Source organism: Pithys albifrons, chromosome 20, assembly GCF_047495875.1.
Source record: "Pithys albifrons albifrons isolate INPA30051 chromosome 20, PitAlb_v1, whole genome shotgun sequence".
Taxonomy (NCBI): Eukaryota; Metazoa; Chordata; class Aves; order Passeriformes; family Thamnophilidae; genus Pithys; species Pithys albifrons.
In genome coordinates this window covers 2,095,845-2,116,588 of record NC_092477.1, presented here as the reverse complement: position 1 = coordinate 2,116,588, position 20,744 = coordinate 2,095,845, and the positions used below count along the sequence as shown (strand labels likewise).

The window sequence follows — 20,744 nt, the reverse complement described above, 5'->3', positions numbered from 1 at the left end:
CCAGCGTGTGCAGCATCCAGGCAAGCCAGGCTGCAGCCCCGAGGGAGCCACGACTCCACTGGGGAGGGCTCTGCCTGTCTCAAAGGGGAGAAAAAAAAACTTCCTTCAAAAAATCCCCCCCTTTTCCCAGAAAACCCCTGTTTTTGTGGGGGTTCCAACCTTTTCCCAGTGCAGCTTTCCTGTATGCCCGGCTGGCATCCTGTGCTTGGCGCCTGGTATCCCTTTTTCCGCAGCAGTGAGGGGAGTGCAGGCATCTTCAAAAGCCCTGGGAAGAATTTGGTGGGAGGGGGAGAAGAGGTTTTACAAGCTCCCATTCAGAAATGATCACTTTGAAGTGATGTAGCATTTTCAACCCTTTGAAGAGCCACAATTAGGAGGGGTGCAAGCAAAGACAAAACTACAGGGTGACCATCACAGCCTTTCTCTACCCAAGCTTTTAAGGGATGAACTTTCCCTCCCTGCCTGCCTTTTTCCCACGAGCCCAGAGGAGTGGGATTGGGGTGTTTGGGGGAGCTGGAGGTTTCTCACCCCCCCATGCAGGGAAGGAGGGATCTGCCATTGGCTTTGCCCACCGGCACAGGGCAGGGGAGGGAGCATGTTGGAAGGGAGAGCAAATTGCTCAGGATCCCTGCAGGCACACAGAGTGTTGGTGTTCTGGTTCTGTGTCCTGGCCAGGGAATTTTTTAGGTTCCATGATGAGAAAAGCTGTTTGCCATGGGTGCTTGGTGCTGACAGCATCATTTCTGTTATGGTTGGATCTAAAAGTCCCACCCAAGGCTGATGTCCCTCCCTCCAGGGTCTGGTGCTCGAGAGCAGGATCAATGAGAGAAAAGGGTGCCCAGGCTTGAGGCCTCCCCATGTCACCAAGTAGCACAGGGCAGAGGGAGGCAGGAACGGGGTGAGGACAGAGCCCCTGCTCCTGCCATGGGGATCTGACAGGCTTTGTCTTGGAGGAACTCCTGAGAAATGAGCTCCTCCTCTGCATACCTGCTCTGGCTGTCTCAGCAATCTTCCAAGAGTAGCCTGGGTGCTTCACCACTTGCCAGAAACTGGGGAAAATGGGAAATCAAGGTCACTGTTTTCCCTCTAAGAATAGATGTCAGTGTCTGAAGCAGATGCAGGAGATGAAGGAAAGGCCCATCTACAAGTTGGGCCATGGAGCACTTGCCCAGACCACAGCAATGGTGAGCCTGACTCTTGCCCAGTGGCTGGGATGGGGCTTCCCCTGATGCTGTGGCAGCAGATCCCAAGCTTGCACCACTCCTGGGTGGTGTGGTGGTACAGGGCCGGTCTGCAAATATACCATGAGAACATCTCCAGTGACAGCTGTGACCCTGAGGGTGGCTGCTTGCTGGGAAACAAGGGTGACTATGTCCCACCAGCTTCGTCTGGTCATCTCCTCAGGGAAAGTGTGGAAGGGCTGGTGGGGGCTGTGAGGAGCGCCCCTGAACCAGAGGCTGGTGTGAGCTGAGCTTTCCACACCCCTCCTGGACTGCAGCTCTTTCTGCTCCAGCAGTGGTAGGTTCAGACCCTGCTGGACAGCCATGGGGTGGCTCTGTCTGGATGGGGTGGCTCTGTCGTGATGGGGTGGCCGCTTCAGAGTTGTCCTCAGCCTTACTTTCCCCCATGATAATCCCCAGCTCCTGACGGCTTGGGGGACGCAGATAAGAGCCAGCTGGGAATGCTGGTGTCCCTCTCTGTCCCAGCTGTCTCCCAACAGGGTCCCTGTGATCCTGGAAAGGGCAGGCTGGACGTTCCAGAGGTGTCGCTGGAGTGATGCAGGATGCCTTTTGTTGTCTTAATTGGTGCCTGGGCGGGACAGTTTCCCCCGCCAAAACTGAGTCATCCCACAGCAATAACTGCAGCCTGTTCCTGAATGGATGAGAGGTGGCTCAGCCCTCGGCTTCCGCTGCCCGGATCCAGCGACCTGCCGTGCCCCTGCCGCGGGCGTGAGAGCCTGCACCGAGCTGCCAAAACTGCCGGGGATTGTGGTACTCGGTGTGCCATGGCAGCGATCCCCCATCCCTGGGGCACAGGGCTGGAGGAGTGCGGGGACAGCGCACAGGACACGGCCCCACGTCGCACCCCACAGTGTCCCTTGCCCGGGGTATGTGGGGGGTCACATATGGGAGATGGGGGATGAGTTCACAACTCTCCCAAAGCCTCGTGTCCACAGGCAGGTCCAGAGAGTCACGGGTGTCATGAACAGCGCAGGCAGATGGTAATGGTGGTTTAACTAAAGCAGCAGTAAGGGCTTCCCTTGCTGTTAGAGGTCCCATAACGCCACCAGGGGTGGGGGGCATAGCCCAGCCTGGAAAGCAGCCCTGCCTGACAGGGAGGAAAACCATCACACCCAGTACAGCAGCAGCATTGGTGCAGTTACCCAGGCTGGAACAGATCCCAAGACATGGCAGAGAAACTGTGGGAGGTACAAGAGGCTGCATGGGTGTCATGCTCAGGGCAGGCAGTTGGTGGATGCTTCTCCCGAATTTATGGGATGCTCCTCCTTGGGATGCAGGGCAGAGCCTGAACCCTCTGCAGGTATGACAGGCCCCACTCACAAGGGTTGCTCACATGGATGAACACAGACCCTTCTCATCACACCAGTGGCTGATGTGTTATCTGGTGTCTCCTCTCTCCACAGGCTGCCTGGGGAGCCAGAGCTGCGATGTCACCATGCCTGCCCGTGGCACTGTGCCTGCCTGTGGACAGCAGCCAGAGGCACCAGAGCAGCGGGGGGCGGCCAAGGTGCTGGTGGGGGACACGGTCCTGCAAGTCGCTGCCATCCCCCCCGGGGTGCTGGACAGAGCTGAGCTCACTGACTTCTACTGTTGCACCCACTGTGGGAAAGTGTTTTGGGAAGGGTCCCATTTTGGACGTGTGGTCTCCCAGTTTCAGGATGTTCTTGTGGCCTCTGGGGATGCACAGAGCATCTATGAACTGAGCTGAGGAGGGATGGGGGAGCTTGACAGCGGGACAGGGACTGCCCAGGAACCTCAGAGGATTTTGGGCCATGGGTTTGCATTAAGAGGCTGGAAGCAGGGAGGGCTCTCATTTCAGGATCCACCATGTCACAGTTGCACTGATGGTTTGTGACAGCCCAAAAACACATGGCCTTCATGAAATCATTAAAGCAGAGGTGGCCTGGCAATAGACCCTTTGCTTTATTTCTGCCCCTATCCAGCTGGGCAGGGCAAGAGGGTGGCAGAGCTCTCCAAACCAAAGCCATCACCCCAGCAGTGCTGACTCCAGGGACCCTCACCCCAGTGCCTCTCTGCCCAGTCACACCTGGTGGGGAGCCAGGAGCTGCATCCCCAATAGCAGCACATGGAACAGCATCTCCAGTGCCTGGAGAGCTCCCAACCTGTGATATATGTGCCATGCTACAACCAGCATCCCGCTCACCCTAATCTTGCTCCCCTGGCATTCCTCAGAAGTGATCAGTGGGTGCAGGCATAGGGATCCCGAGGGCCTGAGCACTGCTGGGTTCAGGGAAATCTCTGGGTGCACCACACTGCCCACTGGCATCTGCATGCCCCTGTGCTGGGGCCAGGCTGATGCTGGGGGTCCAGTGGTGCCAAAGCTGCAGTCACCTGCCTACCTGGGGTGGTCCCTCAGGACACTCCCGTGCTCAGGGCTCTGTGTGAAATGCACAGGAGTGGCAGTGAGACATGTGGTCCCACCACCTCTAGGAACCAGGGTCACTGGTGGGACTAGCCAGCACCCAGAGGAGGCTGCACAAGCCCTGGGGATCCCAGGAGAGGCACAGAGTCCAGGCAGGCTCACAGCTCCAGGCACTGCTGTCGTGTGCCTCCTTCTCGGTGGCCAGGCTCACTCCACTTCACCCTGCAAATTCACCCTCTAACCAAGGTTAACTGCCAGGCCCTGCTGTTACTGCTCAGAGGGCCCAAGGTGCTCTTGACTGAGATATGATATCTATGGGCCAGGGAAGCCCCTGCACTGCAGGACTTGCTTTCCCTTTTCCAGAACTCCTGGCCAGAGGCTCCTTCCCCCCAGGGGACATCTCACTCTCCAGCTCGATGCTTTAAAAAAAACCCAAACATTTTTCTACTTTAAATATCCCTCTTCCCACAAGACCCTGCCTGAGCATCAATTAAGTGACCCTAAAATATGACTGTTCCTGCACTGTGCCCATCCTCCCCAGTGGTCCTTGGTGAGTCCTGGCCATGGACGTGACCCTTTGGTGTCACTTCCCATGCTCACAGTGTGTCATTACGTCCCAGTTTCAATCAGAAGATCCCTATCATCTGTCCACTGTCCCCATCTACCTCACAGCCCTGCCACAGCCACGCACTGCCCCTTGGTTGCTGCCATGGATCCACATTCCTTTCAAGTGGATGCTTAAAATAACAGCATGTCCTTCACCAGTAATGAACACAATCAAGGTGGACACCAGTGTCACTGTGACAGAGAGGCTGTCACCACCATAGTGTGCACCACCAGCCCTGTGCATGCTGAAAGGTTTGGACCCATTTTGGGAGGACATGGATGCCAAGTCTGACCCCTTCCCATCAGGACACACAGGGGTGAGAGTCAGCTAAAGGGTCTGTTTCCCAGAATATTTTGTGGGAATCTCCCCTCCCCTGCCCTCCCCTGCCCTCCCCTCCCCTCTCCTCTCCTCTCCTCTCCTCTCCTCTCCTCTCCTCTCCTCTCCTCTCCTCTCCTCTCCTCTCCTCTCCTCTCCTCTCCTCTCCTCTCCTCTCCTCTCCTCTCCTCTCCTCTCCTCTCCTCTCCTCTCCTCTCCTCTCCTCTCCTCTCCTCTCCTCTCCTCTCCTCCCCTCCCCTCCCTTCCCCTCCCCTCCCCTCCCCTCCCCTCCCCTCCCCTCCCCTTCTCTCCTCTCCTCTCCCCTCCCCTCCTCTCCTCCCCTCCCCTCTCCTCCCCTCCCCTCCCCTCCCCTCCCCCTAGACAGTGAGCATGGGGCTGCCAACACCAGAGACTGCACTGCCCAAGCTCCCCTGGACTCATCCATGTGTCAGCATTCTGCTTCCACAGAGTTTGCTCTAGAATGGCAGAAACTGGGAATAAGGCAAAGCAGGAATGTTACCAGCCCCTGCGGTGAGTGGTGCTTCACCATGCTGTGGGATGAACCTCTCCAGACCCCATCTAGGGAAGCTGCTGGGTCAGATGGACATCTGCTTACCCATGGACACTGCTGGCCTTTGCTTGCTGGCTTTTCCAGAGCTGTGGTTTCACATGTGTCTGCCACTGCTTTCACTGTGGAGCTGGTGGGAGACAGGGGGACACATGGCTCTGTCTCTCACCCTGGGAACAGCTGCCTAGAAGGGGTCCTTCCTTCTGAACCCTGGGGACAGTAGGGTCATATCCTTGATACCTCCAGGACTCTATCTGCCGACCAGCTCCATCAGTCTTGGGGGAGGGCTCTTTTGTTTACAGCCAGGGCTGTGCTAGGGCAGGTCACCACTCTGGGACCTTTGTTAGGAGACCAACCCAGGGCAGACCGGGCAGGTCATGTGTACCTGTGGACTTGGCACAAAACAGCTCCAAGAAGATTCCATCCAGATCCTGGGGACAAGGGGCAGCAGCTGGGACACGGCACAGCACCTCTCCCTTCCTGCTGCCCACAGGAGGTGATGACATGGTGGGATCTGTGCAGCAATATCACCTCCAGTCATAGACAGGGTCAACAGCAAATTCCACATTGGACCAGCCTTAAGAAGCATCCAGGAAGTAATAAATTGTCCACTTTTGAATGGTGGATACAGATCAAAAGGAATTAAAGCAGCTTGTTAATCAGCCAACAATATTGTTTCCCTATCTGGCTGTTTAAAAAAAAGATAATTACAAAATCCCATTGTCTGTGTCATACTAATGTTTAACTTTTATTAGGGCAGTAATGAGCCCTCCATGGTTTTATGGAGCTGTTTGATCCTGCGTGGGAAGGGCAGTCCCAGCAGGGGTGTGGGCTCTGGGTGCGCTGCCCACTCCAGGAGCTCATCGATCCCCCAGATGCTTCAGCTGTGCTAAGCTCCTGCACTTGCATGGCAGGATGTTATCATGGGGGGACTCTGGGATGAAACAGCACTAGGGAAGGGTTTTATTACTCTTTATTATGAATGAGACCTGACTGACCAGCATTCATCCCTCAGCCCTGGGAAACCACACGCAGTATCGGATGTCAGATGATTCCTCTCCTCTCCTTCTATATTCCCACACATCCTTCAGAGCTTGATAGGGACAAGGTGTTTGACGTTTAGGCCAGCTTTAGTTTACAAATGAATATATCAACATTGTTCCTCATCAGGCAGGAATGCACTTCCCTCCCTTCTCCCCCACCTTATCCCCATCCCCTTCCGAGCAAACTTCCTTCCTCCAGTAATCTGGAGCGGAAACCTCGCCACATATTTGACCGGCTCACAGAAATCAGCTCAGTTCTCCCTGGTGTGACTTTGTCCTTTGAACTGAGGCTGGTCAGCCCATAAGGCAGCCGGTGAGGCAGGGGAAGAGGAGAAGGACAAGGGCTGTACTGCTGCCCATCTCATCACGGAGCTGCTCTTCCAGCCAGATGCTCCAATTGAGCTCCCAGTTGCTTGATTGCTGCTTTCAAACAAACCATCCTGTTTCTGGGCACGGAGCCAGAGCTGGGCAGCCCAAGGCTGGCTGCAGGCTCAGGTCCTTGTGCTGCCCCACACCACAGGAACACTGCTCCCATGGGCCAGGGAACACTGCTGCTGGCTCCTCTCCAGGGCAGGAAGAGGAGAGAGTTGTCAGGCCCACACAAGGAGGGACATTTGCATCAATCAGAAGGATGTTTGTTTGCTGGGAAATAGCCTGGGACCAGGTCCTTCCTATCAGCCTCCCAATATGTGGGCACAGCTCCCAGGCAAATGAGCTTCCATGTGCTCGCCAGGCATGTGCCCTGCAGGGCTATGGCCATGTTGCCCCTAAGCCTGCTTAGATACCAGAGATGTCCCCATGGACCAGTCACTGGGTCCTCAGGCCAGCCCTTGTGGGCTGTAATGTGTCTTCTGGGGCAACTGTGCAGTGGTAGCAGTGAGGTGACATATCTCCATCCTTGCAGCCACCACAAAGGAGTGGCCATGCAATGCAATCAAACAGGTTGCCCAGAGAAGCTGTGGCTACCCCATCCCTGGAAGTGTTCAAGGCCAGGTTAGATGATGCTTGGAGCAACCTGGTCTAGTGGAAGGTGTACCTGCCCATGGAACTTTAAAAGTCCCTTTCAACCCAAACCAGTATGCAGCTCTGTGGTAAGTGGCCCTGGGGACCACATGTCTCAGGAGATGGTCATTCCCCAGCATCAAAACTCTACACTGACACTGTATTCAGTCCTGGAGCTCATCCCAATGGCCCAGGACAAAGTAATTATGTGGGAAGGTTGGCCTAGGGCACATAATCCAGGGTCTGTGTATCCAAACAACTGTATTAGCACCTGCAAAGTGGATATTTTGTCTCCCCCTCATGTGCCAGTTTTCCATTACCAGAAGTCCCACTAGCAGCTGCCAGAGCACCTGGCCAGGGACATGTGATGATGTTGGTTTAGCAGAGCATGGGCTGGAGCCGTGGCAGTTTGGTGCACATGTGCTCAGTGGACACAGGGACATCAGTCAAAGGTGACATCTCAGGATGGCCTGGCAGCACTGAGACACTGCTGCAGCTGGAGGGCCCTGCCAGTGGCACCGGGCAGTTCTTCAGCCCCAAGTGCATCAAAGTTGGTGGCCTTTTGCTCCAGGTGAACTTTTACACTGCCAGATGCTGAGACCATAGGCTACATCAGAAAAGCTGCAGCATTTCCAGCAGAATAAGGACTGACAAGATGGAGCACTGGAGTGGTTAAAGGCCAGACTGCAGTGAGACAACCCAGCATTCGCAGCCAAGCACCATGTCCTCAGCCCAGGAACACCCCAACCTGCGTACCCCTGGAGGACAAGGACCACGTGTGGGGTTATGACCGTGCTTGAGTCTCGCTCATGTTTTTAATCCTGTTTGTCACAGGCTGGGAAGGAAGGACCATGCAGAGCAGCCTCCATGGTGGCATCCACAGGAAGGGGCAGTCACCAGCCTACGTTCCTGCAGTGCCCCCTGTGGTGGCGGTGGTTGAAGGAGGATGCCTGGGGCCTCCCCTTGTCCACAGAGTTTCACAAACCACTCGTAAGAGCTTTGCTAGTGGTGCCATGATTCCTGCAGAGGACATGAGGCACTCTCACACATCTTCACTGCAAGAGCACGAGATTTCCCTTGCAAATAAATCCTCCTCGCTGGCCTCAGAGCTCTGCTTGCCGGGCTGGCAGGGTCCCAGCCCACCTGGGCACCGTCTGGGTGCTGCTGAAAGCTCACGGTGTGTCCCCCGCTTGTGCCCCGCTGCAAGCAGGGCAGCTCTCAGACCACACAGAGGGAGATTTTCCCCTGAGACACCCCCCCCATAGTCTCTTCCTCACCCGGGGGAGAAATCCCCTTTTTCCCCCCTAAAGATGAACTCGTACAAGGGAGACTGTTCACACCCAGCAACCACAGAGCCCCGGCCCCGAGTGGGCTCCCTGCCTCCCACATCCCCGCGGCCGGGCAGGCAGCACTGGCCGGGCAGGCGGTATTGGCTGAGCCCCGTGTTTCCCCACCGGGGCTCCGATAACCGCATTGCCAAAAAGCCGGGAGGCAAATCGCCGGCGGGCCAGCGGCGGAGGAAACCCTTGCGCTTCCTCCGGCTCCGGGGAGCCGAGCGGGCAGGGCGCTCTCCCTCGCACGCCTTTAGCTGGGGCTCTGCGCTGGGAAGAAAAGCTCCCGTCTTTCCCACGCTCTCCGACACATTTTAATGAATTAAGTGCGGGCACGCCCCCTCGCCGCCTGCCCCGGATCCGTACGGCCCCCCTGCTCTCCGGCTCCCTTCAAGGAGGCCTCCGGGGGTGGCTGGACTCTCGCCGCCGTGTCCGCCTGGCCTGGAGGATGGGCACTGCCCGCTGGGGATTTTTGGAAGAGGGCTGCGATGTGCCCAGCCCAAGGCGCCCAGCGCCGGGGCAGCTCCGAGCCCCGCCGGCAGTGCCGGTGGCAGCCGGTCCTCATCCCTCCCGCGGGCTCTCACGAGTGCGGGGTGATGTGGCCGTCACGTCTCCTGAGGAGGGGAAATTTGTTCCTCGCCTCTCGGCGTGACTACTCTCTTAAAGCATCGCACTCCGGGTCCCTTCCCCGCCTCCCGCCACGTCTTCCCCTCGTCTCAGAAGAGAGCGGATAAATCACTGGGTGGGACTACTGGTTTTGCAGGGCCCCGTGCAGCGAGGACAGACCCCCCAGAGCTGCCGCGGCCCCTCCGCAGCCCCTGCCCGGCCGCCGGAGCCGCGGGGAGCCTGTCCCGACCGCCAGCCCGGTCCGGTTACAGAGCTGGGGACAAACTGCAGCTGTTTCAAAACTGCCTTTTTATTCCCCCCCCGCTTTTTCGCTCTTTTCCCTCCCTCTCTGAACCCGTTCCCAGGCCGAGTCCTGCCCCCACCTGCCAGCCCCGAACATTTGCATGGCTGGGTCCCTGCCCGAGCTCTTTTTCTCACCAGTGTCACTGGCAAATGCAGATTTGCTTGCGAGGATGTAACTCTGGCCAAGCCCCAGACCGGGGAGGTGAGAGCAATTCCCACTCTCCCACGGCTCGCTCACAGGGCTCCACACCTCGCAGGATATGGCCGGTAAATCCACAAAATCAGCTGTCACGACCTATTTAGGAGTGGAAAGGAGAGGGCAAGCCGGGAAAAGAGGAGCCCCGACCCTCATGCCATCGCACTGAGCTCCGGCAGAGGTGCTGTACGACCCACTGCCTTCCCTTTTCCAGCTCTGCCAGGATGGCTTTGCTGGGTTGGTGCCAGAGAACGGTCCCGGGCTGCGGTGGCTGCAGCACTCCCCGCACACCGGCGCAGCTGTTGGCGCTGCCGGGCTGTGCCGGGCCTTGGGCACCACCGGAGCTCCCGTGAGTCGCCATGAGCCACGACACGTCCCTCTGCTCACCACGGGAGCCGACACCGGGAGAGAAGAGCAGGGATCGCCACTGGTGATCCCCGCGGCCGCCATGGCTGGGGTGATGGGGACAAAGTCACCACCTCCTTCCTGGGATGGGGCCCCCAAGGGGAGGGACAGGCAGGGGTGGTTCCTTTTCACTGTCCTCGGGCAAACGGGGGTCCTGCACAGACCACAGGGATCCAAGCCCTGAGCCCATCTCTGTGTCCTGTGCCAGCACTATGCGGGACCTGCATCTCAGTCCCACAGGAATATCCTGGAAGAAGCTACACAGCACAGGAGAGCAGAGAGGAGGCTTGTAGCCTCTGGCTACAGTCACGTCCCAATTCCCCTTTCTCTGTAAGAACAATGGGCTGCGATGCTCACATTAGAAAAGTGTGAGTAGGAGAGCTCTAGACTGAGGAAGTAAAACAGTGAGACCAGAGAGATGGAAGTGGGATAGGGATTGGGATGAGTTGGGGATGTGTACTGAGATGGGGAAGGGTGTAGGATAGACAGGGATCAGATGAGGATGAAGATGAGTATGTGCATGGGCATGGGATGAGGATGGAGACAGACGGGATGGCGATGGAGAGATGGGCATAGATATGGGGATGGGTGTGAAGATGGGAACCAGATAGGAGTGGGGATAGGGATGAGAAAAACTTGCTGCAGAAACGGCCTTAGAAATACAGATCCTTATGGGAAGAGAAATGAGCTGCTTCATCAACTCCTTACAAGCCATAGCCAGGCCAGGATAAGAAGAAGGACCCAGCAGGGGCAGGAGGGGTCCCAGGCTCCTCCAGCTGCTGGGAAAAGCCAGGGCAACAGGCCATGGGGCAAGTCGCACTCGGAGCTCACAGTCACTGTCCTCCAGCCATGTGACAGACAGCTCTGAGGTGGCACGTTTCATTGGCTGGGATTGAATTTAGTAGTTCGCCGATATCTCTCTTTCCCTTCTCAGAAGGACACACCAGCAGTGCCAGGTGACAGCAACTTGCTACCAGCTGTCCTCGGTGCAGCTGCTGTCACCTTGGTTTATGATACACTTCTTCCTCTCTCTGCACCTCCTGCCTCGCTCTGGCAGACCAAATGCCCGGCAAAGGCGGTGGGAGCTGGCCCGGGAATGCTGCTTCCCACCCGGACCTGCCATTTGCTCCCCAGGGACCAAACGGCCATGGGGAGGAGGGAAGGGGCCAAGGAGGGCCCCCAGAGAGGCCTCTCAGCACCGTTTCTGGTTGATTCCCTGGTTTTGGTACCTTATTGCCCGTTTTTTGCTTGCCTACAGTGTCCACAGCTCCCAGCGCTCCCACACCAGGAATGTGGCCATCAGCTAAGCAGCAGGTCCGGCCCGGATAAAGCCCCAGGCAACAGAACTGAGTCACTCCAGGGTGGTGGAACATGGTGGCAGTTGCATCTTTCTCCCACGAAATCAATCCCACCTATGAGTCCCTGAAACCCGGTGCAACTCCAGCTGGGACCCCTCAGAGGCCAGACCCCATGGGCTGAACCCTCTGTCCTGTTCTGTGACCTGTCCCAGTTGGCTCATGGGGACACAAACCAGTAGCAACCCTGAGTCACCCCCAGATCAGGGGTAACCGCAGCCCCTTGGTGACCTCCATCCCTGCGGGTCCCAGCTGGGATGGGCACAGCCTGGTTCCGGTGCCGCGGGGACCGGCGGGGCCGGCTGCTCCTGCCTGGCACAGCTCGGCCCCACACGGCCCTGCACGGGCTGACCGGTAGTGACCTGTGCTGCAGCCACTGCCAAGCCAGGCTGTTCCAGGCTGAGATCTACCGAGCTGGGCTGTACCGGGCCGGGATCTACCAAGCCAGGCTGTACCGGGCCGGGATCTACCGAGCCAGGCTGTACCGGGCCGGGATCTACTGAGCTGGGCTGTACTGGGCTGGGATCTACCGAGCCAGGCTGTACCGGGCCGGGATCTACTGAGCTGGGCTGTACCGGGCTGGGATCTACCAAGCCGGGCTGTACCGGGCCGGGATCTACCGAGCTGGGCTGTACCGGGCCGGGATCTACCGAGCTGGGCTGTACTGGGCTGGGATCTACCAAGCCAGGCTGTACCGGGCCGGGATCTACCGAGCCAGGCTGTACCGGGCCGGGATCTACCGAGCTGGGCTGTACCGGGCCGGGATCTACCGAGCCGGGCTGTACCAGGCCAGGATCTACCAAGCTGGGCTGTACCGGGCCGGGATCTACCGAGCCGGGCTGTACCGGGCCGGGATCTACCGAGCTGGGCTGTACCGGGCCGGGATCTACCGAGCCGGGCTGTACCGGGCTGGGCCAGGCTGTACTGAGCTAGGTTGGGCTGTACAGGGCTGGGCCAAGCTGTGCCAAGCCAGGCCGGGCTGTACAGGGCCAGGCTGTACCAAGCCGGGCCAGTGTGCACCGAGCCGGGCCAGGCTGTGCCGAGCCAGGCTACACATGGCCAAGCTGTGTCAAGTCAGGCCAGGCTATGACAGGCTGGGCTATACCAAGCTGTCTTGAGCTGTCCCAGGCCGGGCTGGGCTGGGCTATATCAAGCTGGCCCGGGCTAAACTGGGCCGTGCCGTGCCGAGCTGTCCCGGGCTATACCGGGCTGGGCCGGGCCGGGCTATACCGAGCTGTCCCGGGCCGTACCGTGCCGGGCTGTCCCAAGCTGTCCCAGGCTGTGCCATGCCGTGCTGTCCCGGGCTGTCCCGTGCCGTGCCGTGCCGGGCTGTCCCGGGCTATACTGCGCTGTGCCATGCCGGGCTATACTGGGCTGTCCCGTGCCGTGCCGTGCCGGGCTGTCCCGGGCTATACTGCGCTGTGCCATGCCGGGCTATACTGGGCTGTCCCGGGCCGTGCCGTGCCGGGCTGTCCCGGACTATACCATGCCAGGCCGGGCCGAGCTATACCGAGCTGTCCCGGACTATACCATGCCATGCCGGGCCGGGCTATACTGAGCTGTCCCGTGCCGTGCCGTGCCGGGCTGTCCTGAGCTGTCCCGTGCTGGGCGAGGCTGGGCTATACCAAGCTGTCCCATGCCGTGCTGTGCTGGGCTGTTCCGGACTATACCACGCTGGGCCGGGTCGAGCTATACCGAGCTGTCCTGGGCCGTGCCGTGCCGGGCTGTCCCGGGCTATACCGCGCCGTGCCATGCCAGGCTGTCCCGAGCTGTCCCGGGCTATACCGAGCTGTCCCAAGCTATACTGCGCCGTGCCATGCTGGGCTATACCGAGCTGTCCCGGGCCGGGCCGTGCCGGGCTATACCGAGCTGTCCTGAGCTGTCCCGGGCCGTGCCGTGCCGGGCTGTCCCGGGCTATACCGCGCCGTGCCGTGCCGGGCTGTCCCGAGCTGTGCCGGGCTGTCCCGAGCTGTCCCGGGCTATAACGAGCTGTCCCGGGCCGTGCCGTGCCGGGTCGGGCTGTCCCGAGCTGTCCCGAGCTATACCGCGCCGTGCCGGGCCGGGCTGTCCCGAGCTGTCCCGGGCTATACCGAGCTGTCCCGGGCCGTGCCGTGCCGTGCCGGGCTGTCCCGAGCTGTCCCGGGCTATAACGAGCTGTCCCGGGCTGTCCCGAGCTGTCCCGGGCTGTCCCGGGCTGTCCCGGGCTATAACGAGCTGTCCCGGGCTGTCCCGAGCTGTCCCGGGCTGTCCCGGGCTGTCCCGGGCTGTCCCGGGTCGTGCCGTGCCGGGCTGTCCCGAGCTGTCCCGGGCTGTCCCGGGCTGTCCCGGGCTGTCCCGGGCCGTGCCGTGCCGGGCTGTCCCGGGCTGTCCCGGGCCGGGCTGTCCCGAGCTGTCCCGAGCTGTCCCGGGCCGTGCCGTGCCGTGCCGGGCTGTCCCGGGCTGTCCCGAGCTGTCCCGGGCTATACCAAGCTGTCCCATGCCGGGCTGTCCCGAGCTGTCCCGGGCTATAACGAGCTGTCCCGGGCCGTGCCGTGCCGTGCCGTGCCGTCCCGAGCTGTCCCGGGCTGTCCCGGGCTGTCCCGGGCCGTGCCGGGCTGTCCCGGGCTGTCCCGAGCTGTCCCGAGCTGTCCCGGGCCGTGCCGTGCCGTGCCGGGCTGTCCCGGGCTGTCCCGAGCTGTCCCGGGCTATACCAAGCTGTCCCATGCCGGGCTGTCCCGAGCTGTCCCGGGCTATAACGAGCTGTCCCGGGCCGTGCCGTGCCGTGCCGGGCTGTCCCGAGCTGTCCCGGGCTGTCCCGGGCCGTGCCGGGCTGTCCCGGGCTGTCCCGGGCCGTGCCGGGCTGTCCCGGGCTGTCCCGGGCTATAACGAGCTGTCCCGGGCTGTCCCGAGCTGTCCCGGGCTGTCCCGGGCCGTGCCGGGCTGTCCCGGGCTGTCCCGGGCTATAACGAGCTGTCCCGGGCTGTCCCGGGCTGTCCCGAGCTGTCCCGGGCTGTCCCGGGCCGGGCCGCGCCCCCAGCGCCCCCCATCGTCCACTCCCGCCGTAGCAGCGCACGCGCCCCTCCCGCTCCTGAGGGGGCGTGTCCTCCCAGCGAGCCCCGCCCCTTTTTCCGGCAGAACCAATGGGAGCGCGGGGCGCGGCCCCGCCCCCGCGCGTCACGGCCGTGCCATTGTTATGCAAATAAAAGGGCGGGTAAAAGGCCCGCGCGGGGCCGGGCCGGGCAGTCGGCGCGGGCGGAGCTGCCGCAGCGAGCCCAGAGCGGCGGGGCAGGGCCGGGCCGGGCCGGGCCAGGGCGCTGCGAGCGCGGCCCCAGCGCAGCCCCAGCGCAGCCCCAGCCCCGGCAGCAGCCGCAGCACCGCCCGCCCGCCGCCGCCGCATGCCCGGGCGGGCGCCGCCGTCGCCGTCCATGCGGGGCGGCGGGGCCGAGGCGGCGGCATGAGCCAGAGCGAGGTGTCGCCGTGCGCGGCGCCGCCGCCGCCCCCCAGCCAGCGAGTGTTCCAGGAGGCGGTGCGGCGCGGCAACACCAAGGAGCTGCAGTCGCTGCTGCAGAACATGACGAACTGCGAGTTCAACGTCAACTCCTTCGGGCCCGAGGGGCAGACGGCGCTGCACCAGTCCGTCATCGACGGCAACCTCGAGCTCGTCAAGCTCCTGGTCAAGTTCGGCGCCGATATCCGCCTGGCTAACCGCGACGGCTGGAGCGCTCTGCACATCGCCGCCTTCGGGGGCCACCAGGACATCGTCCTCTACCTGATCACCAAGGCAAAATACTCCGCCGGCGCACGGTGATGCTGGGGCTGCTCCCCCGGTGATGCCGGGGCCGCCCGCCCCTCTCCGCTGCACCGGCGATGCCGGGTGCCCCCGCCCCGCGGTGCCCTGGCCATGCCCGGGGTCCCTCCTCGCTCCCCCGGCCGCCAGAGCTGCTCCCGCCCCCGCCCGGGGAGGGTTTGGCGAAGATTTGGGGCCCCACGCAGAACACGCCACTGCTTTTACATTTTTAAGGGTTTTTTGTTTGTTGTTTTTCTTTCCAAGGGTTGTTTCCTACTGTAACATGTTTTTTTCCTCCATCTACCTCGGCTGCACTCACAGTATTCACGGTTTCAGTTTGACATCTGGGCAGATGCTTTAACACCCCCCGTCCCTCCCCGCTAATATTTAATCCCCCTCCCCGCTCCCCTCGCTCCGCACCCTCCCATGTAAAGTATTCTGGCTCAGAAACGATTTCATTTCAACGCTCCCCAAAAGCCCCCCCTGCCGCCCCCTCTGGTGCTGGAGTCCCCTCTCCGGTGCCAGCCCCGGCTCTGGGCGATGCCCCGTCCATGGGCTGGGCGCTCCCGGCCGCCCGCGGCGCTTCCAGGCGAGGAAGAGCGGGAAAGTCTTCCTTCTCTCCAAGGTTCTCCCAGTGTTTTCCCACTGCTGGTTTCTTTTGTCGAGGCGACTCCGTTGGAATATGACAGACGTGGTTTTCTCACCCCGATTGCTCCTGGGTTTGGTTGATTTTGCATTCGGTTTTCTGCTTTGGTTCTTCCTTGGGTGTCCGAAGAAGGTCTGTCCTCACCTGCTCCACGAATCCATTTAGCATACGTAAGATCCCAGGAAAAGACACTGAGTCCTTCTGGTGTAAAGGGGGATTAGCAAGTCCTGTACATTTTTCTTTTTTTTTCCTTTTTTTTTTGAAAAAAAAAAAAAGGTGAAATAAACTCTAGAGGCAGAGGATTTGCTTTTGCACAGAAAAGGGGCGTGAGCGCTCTCTGCTGCCTACAGAGATGCTGGAAAACTACTGAAAAGAGTTTGGGAACTTAATGTTTTCTTGTGGTGAAACTTGGATAACACTTCTCAATGCAGAGCGATTCACTTGACATGTCCACTCACCTGCCTTTCATAGGAGATATATATTGCCGAGTGTGTCTCTTCCTGAAGGAAAGGGAGGAAGCAGAGTCCACCTGAAGGTGCATTTTGAAGTGACTGACTGCACGTATAATCGCAAATGCTGCTTTTTTATTGCTATGGCACAAGAACATCCATTGGGAAAATGCGGAAAATTTCAGAAGTCTCTTTTCTCCCGCTGGTTTTTCAGCCCTCTCCTCGTCTGCACTAAAGCCATCCACATCACTGCCATCTCCCTGCTCTCTCCTCTCTTGCTCCCTGCATCCAAACCATGCCCATTAAAAAAGAAAAAAGAAAATAGTTACCTGCTGGTTTATTTGGGTTGTGTCTTGCCTATTTATCATGTCTGTATATATTTGTGGGTGAAGACTGTGAGCCTGGTTTTGTTTGAATCTGGTGGTGAGTGTTTCAAAAATATGGTTTGGGAAATATGCTTTTTTGTTGCTCTTTTTTGTTTCCCTAGTCTTAAAAGTAAAAAAACCTAGAGCCTGCCATGATTATTTCCCATTGCACTGAATATTCTGCTTTGTCTCTGATGGTTTTACCTGCAGTTGTTTTGTTTGTTTGTTTCTTCTCCACTTTAACAATTTGAGATGATTTCAAAAGCTCCCGATGTAAAGAAGAAAAAGAGGAAAAAGCCCTGTCAAAAGCATCTACTGTTCATGCTGTAATTTGCAAGAAGTTGCTTGGCCTACGTCTTTCTGTGAGCATGGAAGGGAGTGTCCAGCACTTCCACTGGTGCTTCTGTGCGATAGTTGTGGGGTGGGAACACGACCTGTTCTAGCGAGGTTTTATTGTCATTACCAGATGGTTGCACATTTATATTTTTTTTACGTAAATGGATTTGCCACAATGAAATGTCATAACATTTATGACATGATATTAAAAAGTGTATTGTAAAGCCAAGTTCTAGATGGATTTTTTAAAAGAAATCTTGGTTATAAACCCAGTCAAAAGGGAGCTCTGTCCAGTGTTGTAAAGACAACATGATGTAACCCATATTTATATTTTTATAAAATACATATTAAGACTGTGAATCTCCTGTGTGAATTGCTGGGTGAGTTGTTTAAGAAAAGTATTGTTCCTTTCCAGCCTCCTGGAGCTTTAGACATGCTGAGATTTTTGGGAAACTGTATGTCGGGGAAGGGGTTTTGCTCTGAAATTGTGAGTTGATGTATTTTTACATCCCTTTGTATTTTACTGAAAAGCTGCTGCCCTTCCTAGTCCCTAGAGTTTCAATTTTCTATGCAACCCCCACACCCCCAGTCTCTCTTAATCCTGAGAAGTAAAAGGGATGCAGATTGATTCAAATTGAAATGAGGGTCCCCCCACCCCCCTTGTTGGCTCATCGTGCTGCTGACCCTTCATGCCAAAACGGGGAGTACAAGAAAAGAAGAGGCAGGTGGGGGAGGCTCTTTCGTGCATGACTGGTTGCCTTCCAGCAGTCATCTTTTTAATTATTATTATTATTTTTGTAAGAAGAATATATTGATAATGTCAGTGAAATAAGCAGACATTGAAGCTGATGCACAGATTGCTCCAGAAAGGAGTTTTTCTGTAGATTTTTCTTTAGATGCGAATACCTTTTTTAATTATGTTAATTAATGTTAAGAATTCTTAGGCTTATATTGAAGCTGTATGTGGGTCACTATATGATCATTTCTAACTGGATAAAGTCTGTACAGTACAGCATATTCCTGAGTGTATGATATAGACATGTAGCCCCAGAGTGCGAAATTTATAAATAAATTTTTCATTGATCTTTTTATATAAAAAAGGCCTTTTGGTTTGTTCTTTCCCACGTTGTTATGGGTGATGCCGGGTGGTTCCTGAGGTGGGGGATGCCTGGGTCCCCAGGTCTCTCTCTTGGTGTCAAACCTTGCAGCTATTCTGGGGTCAACTGCATCCCTAGAGGGGAATGGCAGGGGTGGATTTGGGGAGCGAGCCTGTGGCCCCTTCCCACCAGCTGGAGGAAGTTCCCTGGGCCCAGAGGGTGTCCTGGTTTGCCCCATCCCAGCATTTGGAGGGTGATGGAGGGGTGATGACTTAGACCAAACTCTGATGCTATATGGGCACATGGTATCTGAGATGTTTCTAAAGAAGCTCCTCATCCCAAGAGAGTGAGGGGAGAGTTTAGCAGCCAATCTTGGGACTGTGGCAGTGGGTGCATTTCCAGGGCTACAGCCTCACCAGCCGAGCATCCCCCAGCTCCCTGGGAACATTTTTGGGCTTTTTAATTCCAACCTGGGCTCCGCTGAAGGTTTGAGGCAGTTCAGTCCTCGGCAAGCCCTCGGGCTGTGGGAATGGGGTCAGTGGTGACTTCAGCTGCCTTCTGGAAGGGGCACGGGGTGAGGGTCAGCTTGGGCTCTCCATCCCCAGAGGCATCTCTGTTCTCCTGTGTGGCTCAGAGTAGACCAGTGCCCAGAGTAGGCTGAGCCCTACTCCTCTGGAGGCTTTCCAGGCAGAATCTGGCTGCTCTGGGAAGTGGGAAGAGCAGAGGCAGCCCCGTGCCTGGACTGGTGGGGTCCTGCCTGAGGCCAGGGCTTTGAAGGCAGGATGGAGGCAAGCCTCCCACTCTGGCAGCATTGGAGGGTTGGATGAGGCTTTTTCTACATCATTCATTTTGCCAACTCTAGAAATGCCTAAATCTTGGGTAAATTTGTGCCATGTTTGGCTCTGGAGTGTAGTTTCCCAGCAATGCCATGAGTGCTATCCTGCAAATGCAGAGGGGAAGAAATGTGGAGAAAAGGCTCGGTGTGACCTTTGCAGGTTGGCTGAACTCCACTCTGATGTGCAAAGCCCCTGTGCCATCTACTGCCAGCACGGGACAGTGCCTGGGACAGGCACAGCTGGTGTCCCCAGGTGTCCTGGGGTCATGCAGCTCCCTAGGAAGCAGCTCAGTGTGCAAAGGGCACCGAGTGACCTGGATGGATTTGAGCAGGAAAAAAAGATGATCTCCAAATCCTCTGCACTGGGAGTTCTTCCCCCAGGGTCCTGCAACAGCTGACTCTCATAATCTGTGGGGAGGGTGTGTGGGGTGGACACTGCTCCCCTCCCCTGCCATGGCACTGTGACATTGACCCTCCTGTGCATCCCACCAAATGTGCCACCATCACTGTGCTCCCCTGGGCCGGACACTGCAGAGTCACACCTGAAGGTGCAGCTCATCCCAGATTCATCCCTTTGCGGCTTGGAATGCTGCAAAACCTCATCCTGGCTCCTGTGTTGGGATGTCACAAAGCTGGGCTCAGCATGGCTTGGCTTGGCCCTGTGACTTCTTGCCCTTCACCTTGTCCCAGGGCTCCAGTCAGCTGGGGTGGGCCAGCCACCACCTCAAGGATAGGTTCTGCTGAGGAAACACAGCATTCCTGTGCACTGTTCCTCTGTCCCCACAGAGGTGGACGGGGTGGGCTGGGGTCTCTGGCAGCCCCTTTTCAGGGGATTTGGGCAACCCCCCAAACCTGCCCTGAATTCCCTGACTCTCCATGCGATGGCCTTGGCAGCGAGGATGTGCTGGGGGCACAGCTGAGCCCCAAACCCCGAGGCAGCTGGGGAGCAGCTGCCTCAGTGCCAGGCTTCTCACATTGCCTTGGCCACCCAACTTTGTAGTTCACCTCTACAGAAACCCTGTCCAAGAAATCTAGGAACTCCAAAGACTTGGGGTTTTTTCTTTTTTTCTTTCCCTTTTCTATTTTTGTTCCAATAGCACAAAAATATTGGATGGTTTGATGGCGTAAGCACATTCTTCTGGCATTTTTGCCTGTCCCTGGCTGCACATTATTGTCCGCCGGCTGCATTACGTAGGTACTGTTGTTCCAAGAGAAACCAAAGCAAGAATTTGAGCTTTCAAGTGCTTCCTGCCATTGTCTTTTGCTTTTGTTTGTGCTGCTGACTCCAAACCAGATGGATTGGGCTCCCCTCCATCCGGGGGGCGATGGGAAGTCAACACAGCCGGGAGAGGTTTGACAGCTTTGTCTTCTCTTCTATTGCCCTTCATCCGTCAAGCACAGCCATCGGCGCGGGAGCAGCCCTCACATATGGATGTGGAGAAGGAGGTGGGATTTTATTTGATTTTCAGGGAGTTTAACACAGTAAGTAATGAATGAGAAAGACAGTGAGCAGGCTAGCAAGAGGGGATAGACTGTAATCAAAATTCAGGACATTTTAAATACATGCTTTGTTGGACATTTGTATGACTATGATAATGTCACAGCCCGGCTGATCCGAAGAGGAGTTACCTTTTCAACAACAACAAAAAAATCATCAGCTTCTGTTGGGTGCCAGGGAGGAGCCAGTGGCTCAGACTGCCCAGCCAGGGTGGCCTCATTTCCAGACTTCAAGACTTTTTGCCCCTTCTCTAGGGCTAACAGGGCTCACCCTTTAGGTGAGTGGGTGACAGAGGGTGGTCAGTGGCACTGGGGGTCCTCAGTGCATCATGCAGGACAAGATGACCCATAGTTTTGACCTGTTTAGCTGCTGACCCACAGCTGCTGCAGCATTTGGT

General features: G+C 57.7%; 2 protein-coding genes across 3 annotated transcripts in view; both read left to right on the top strand.

The window, feature by feature from the left end:
• EXD3 (exonuclease 3'-5' domain containing 3) overlaps nt 1-3,255 on the top strand; it is a 309,435-nt gene extending 306,180 nt beyond the window's left edge. For both annotated transcript variants that reach the window (XM_071574214.1, XM_071574215.1), the window contains exon 22: nt 2,645-3,255. In XM_071574214.1, coding sequence (XP_071430315.1) covers nt 2,645-2,949 — 305 coding nt within the window. In that variant the 3' untranslated portion in view covers nt 2,950-3,255. The remainder of the gene's footprint in view (nt 1-2,644) is intronic.
• An 11,320-nt stretch (nt 3,256-14,575) lies between these two features.
• On the top strand, nt 14,576-18,010 carry NRARP (NOTCH regulated ankyrin repeat protein). Its single transcript, XM_071574583.1, has one exon. It carries the CDS (start codon nt 14,789-14,791, stop codon nt 15,140-15,142), a length of 354 nt encoding a protein of 117 aa, XP_071430684.1. The 5' UTR covers nt 14,576-14,788; the 3' UTR covers nt 15,143-18,010.
• The last annotated feature ends 2,734 nt before the right edge of the window (nt 18,011-20,744 follow it).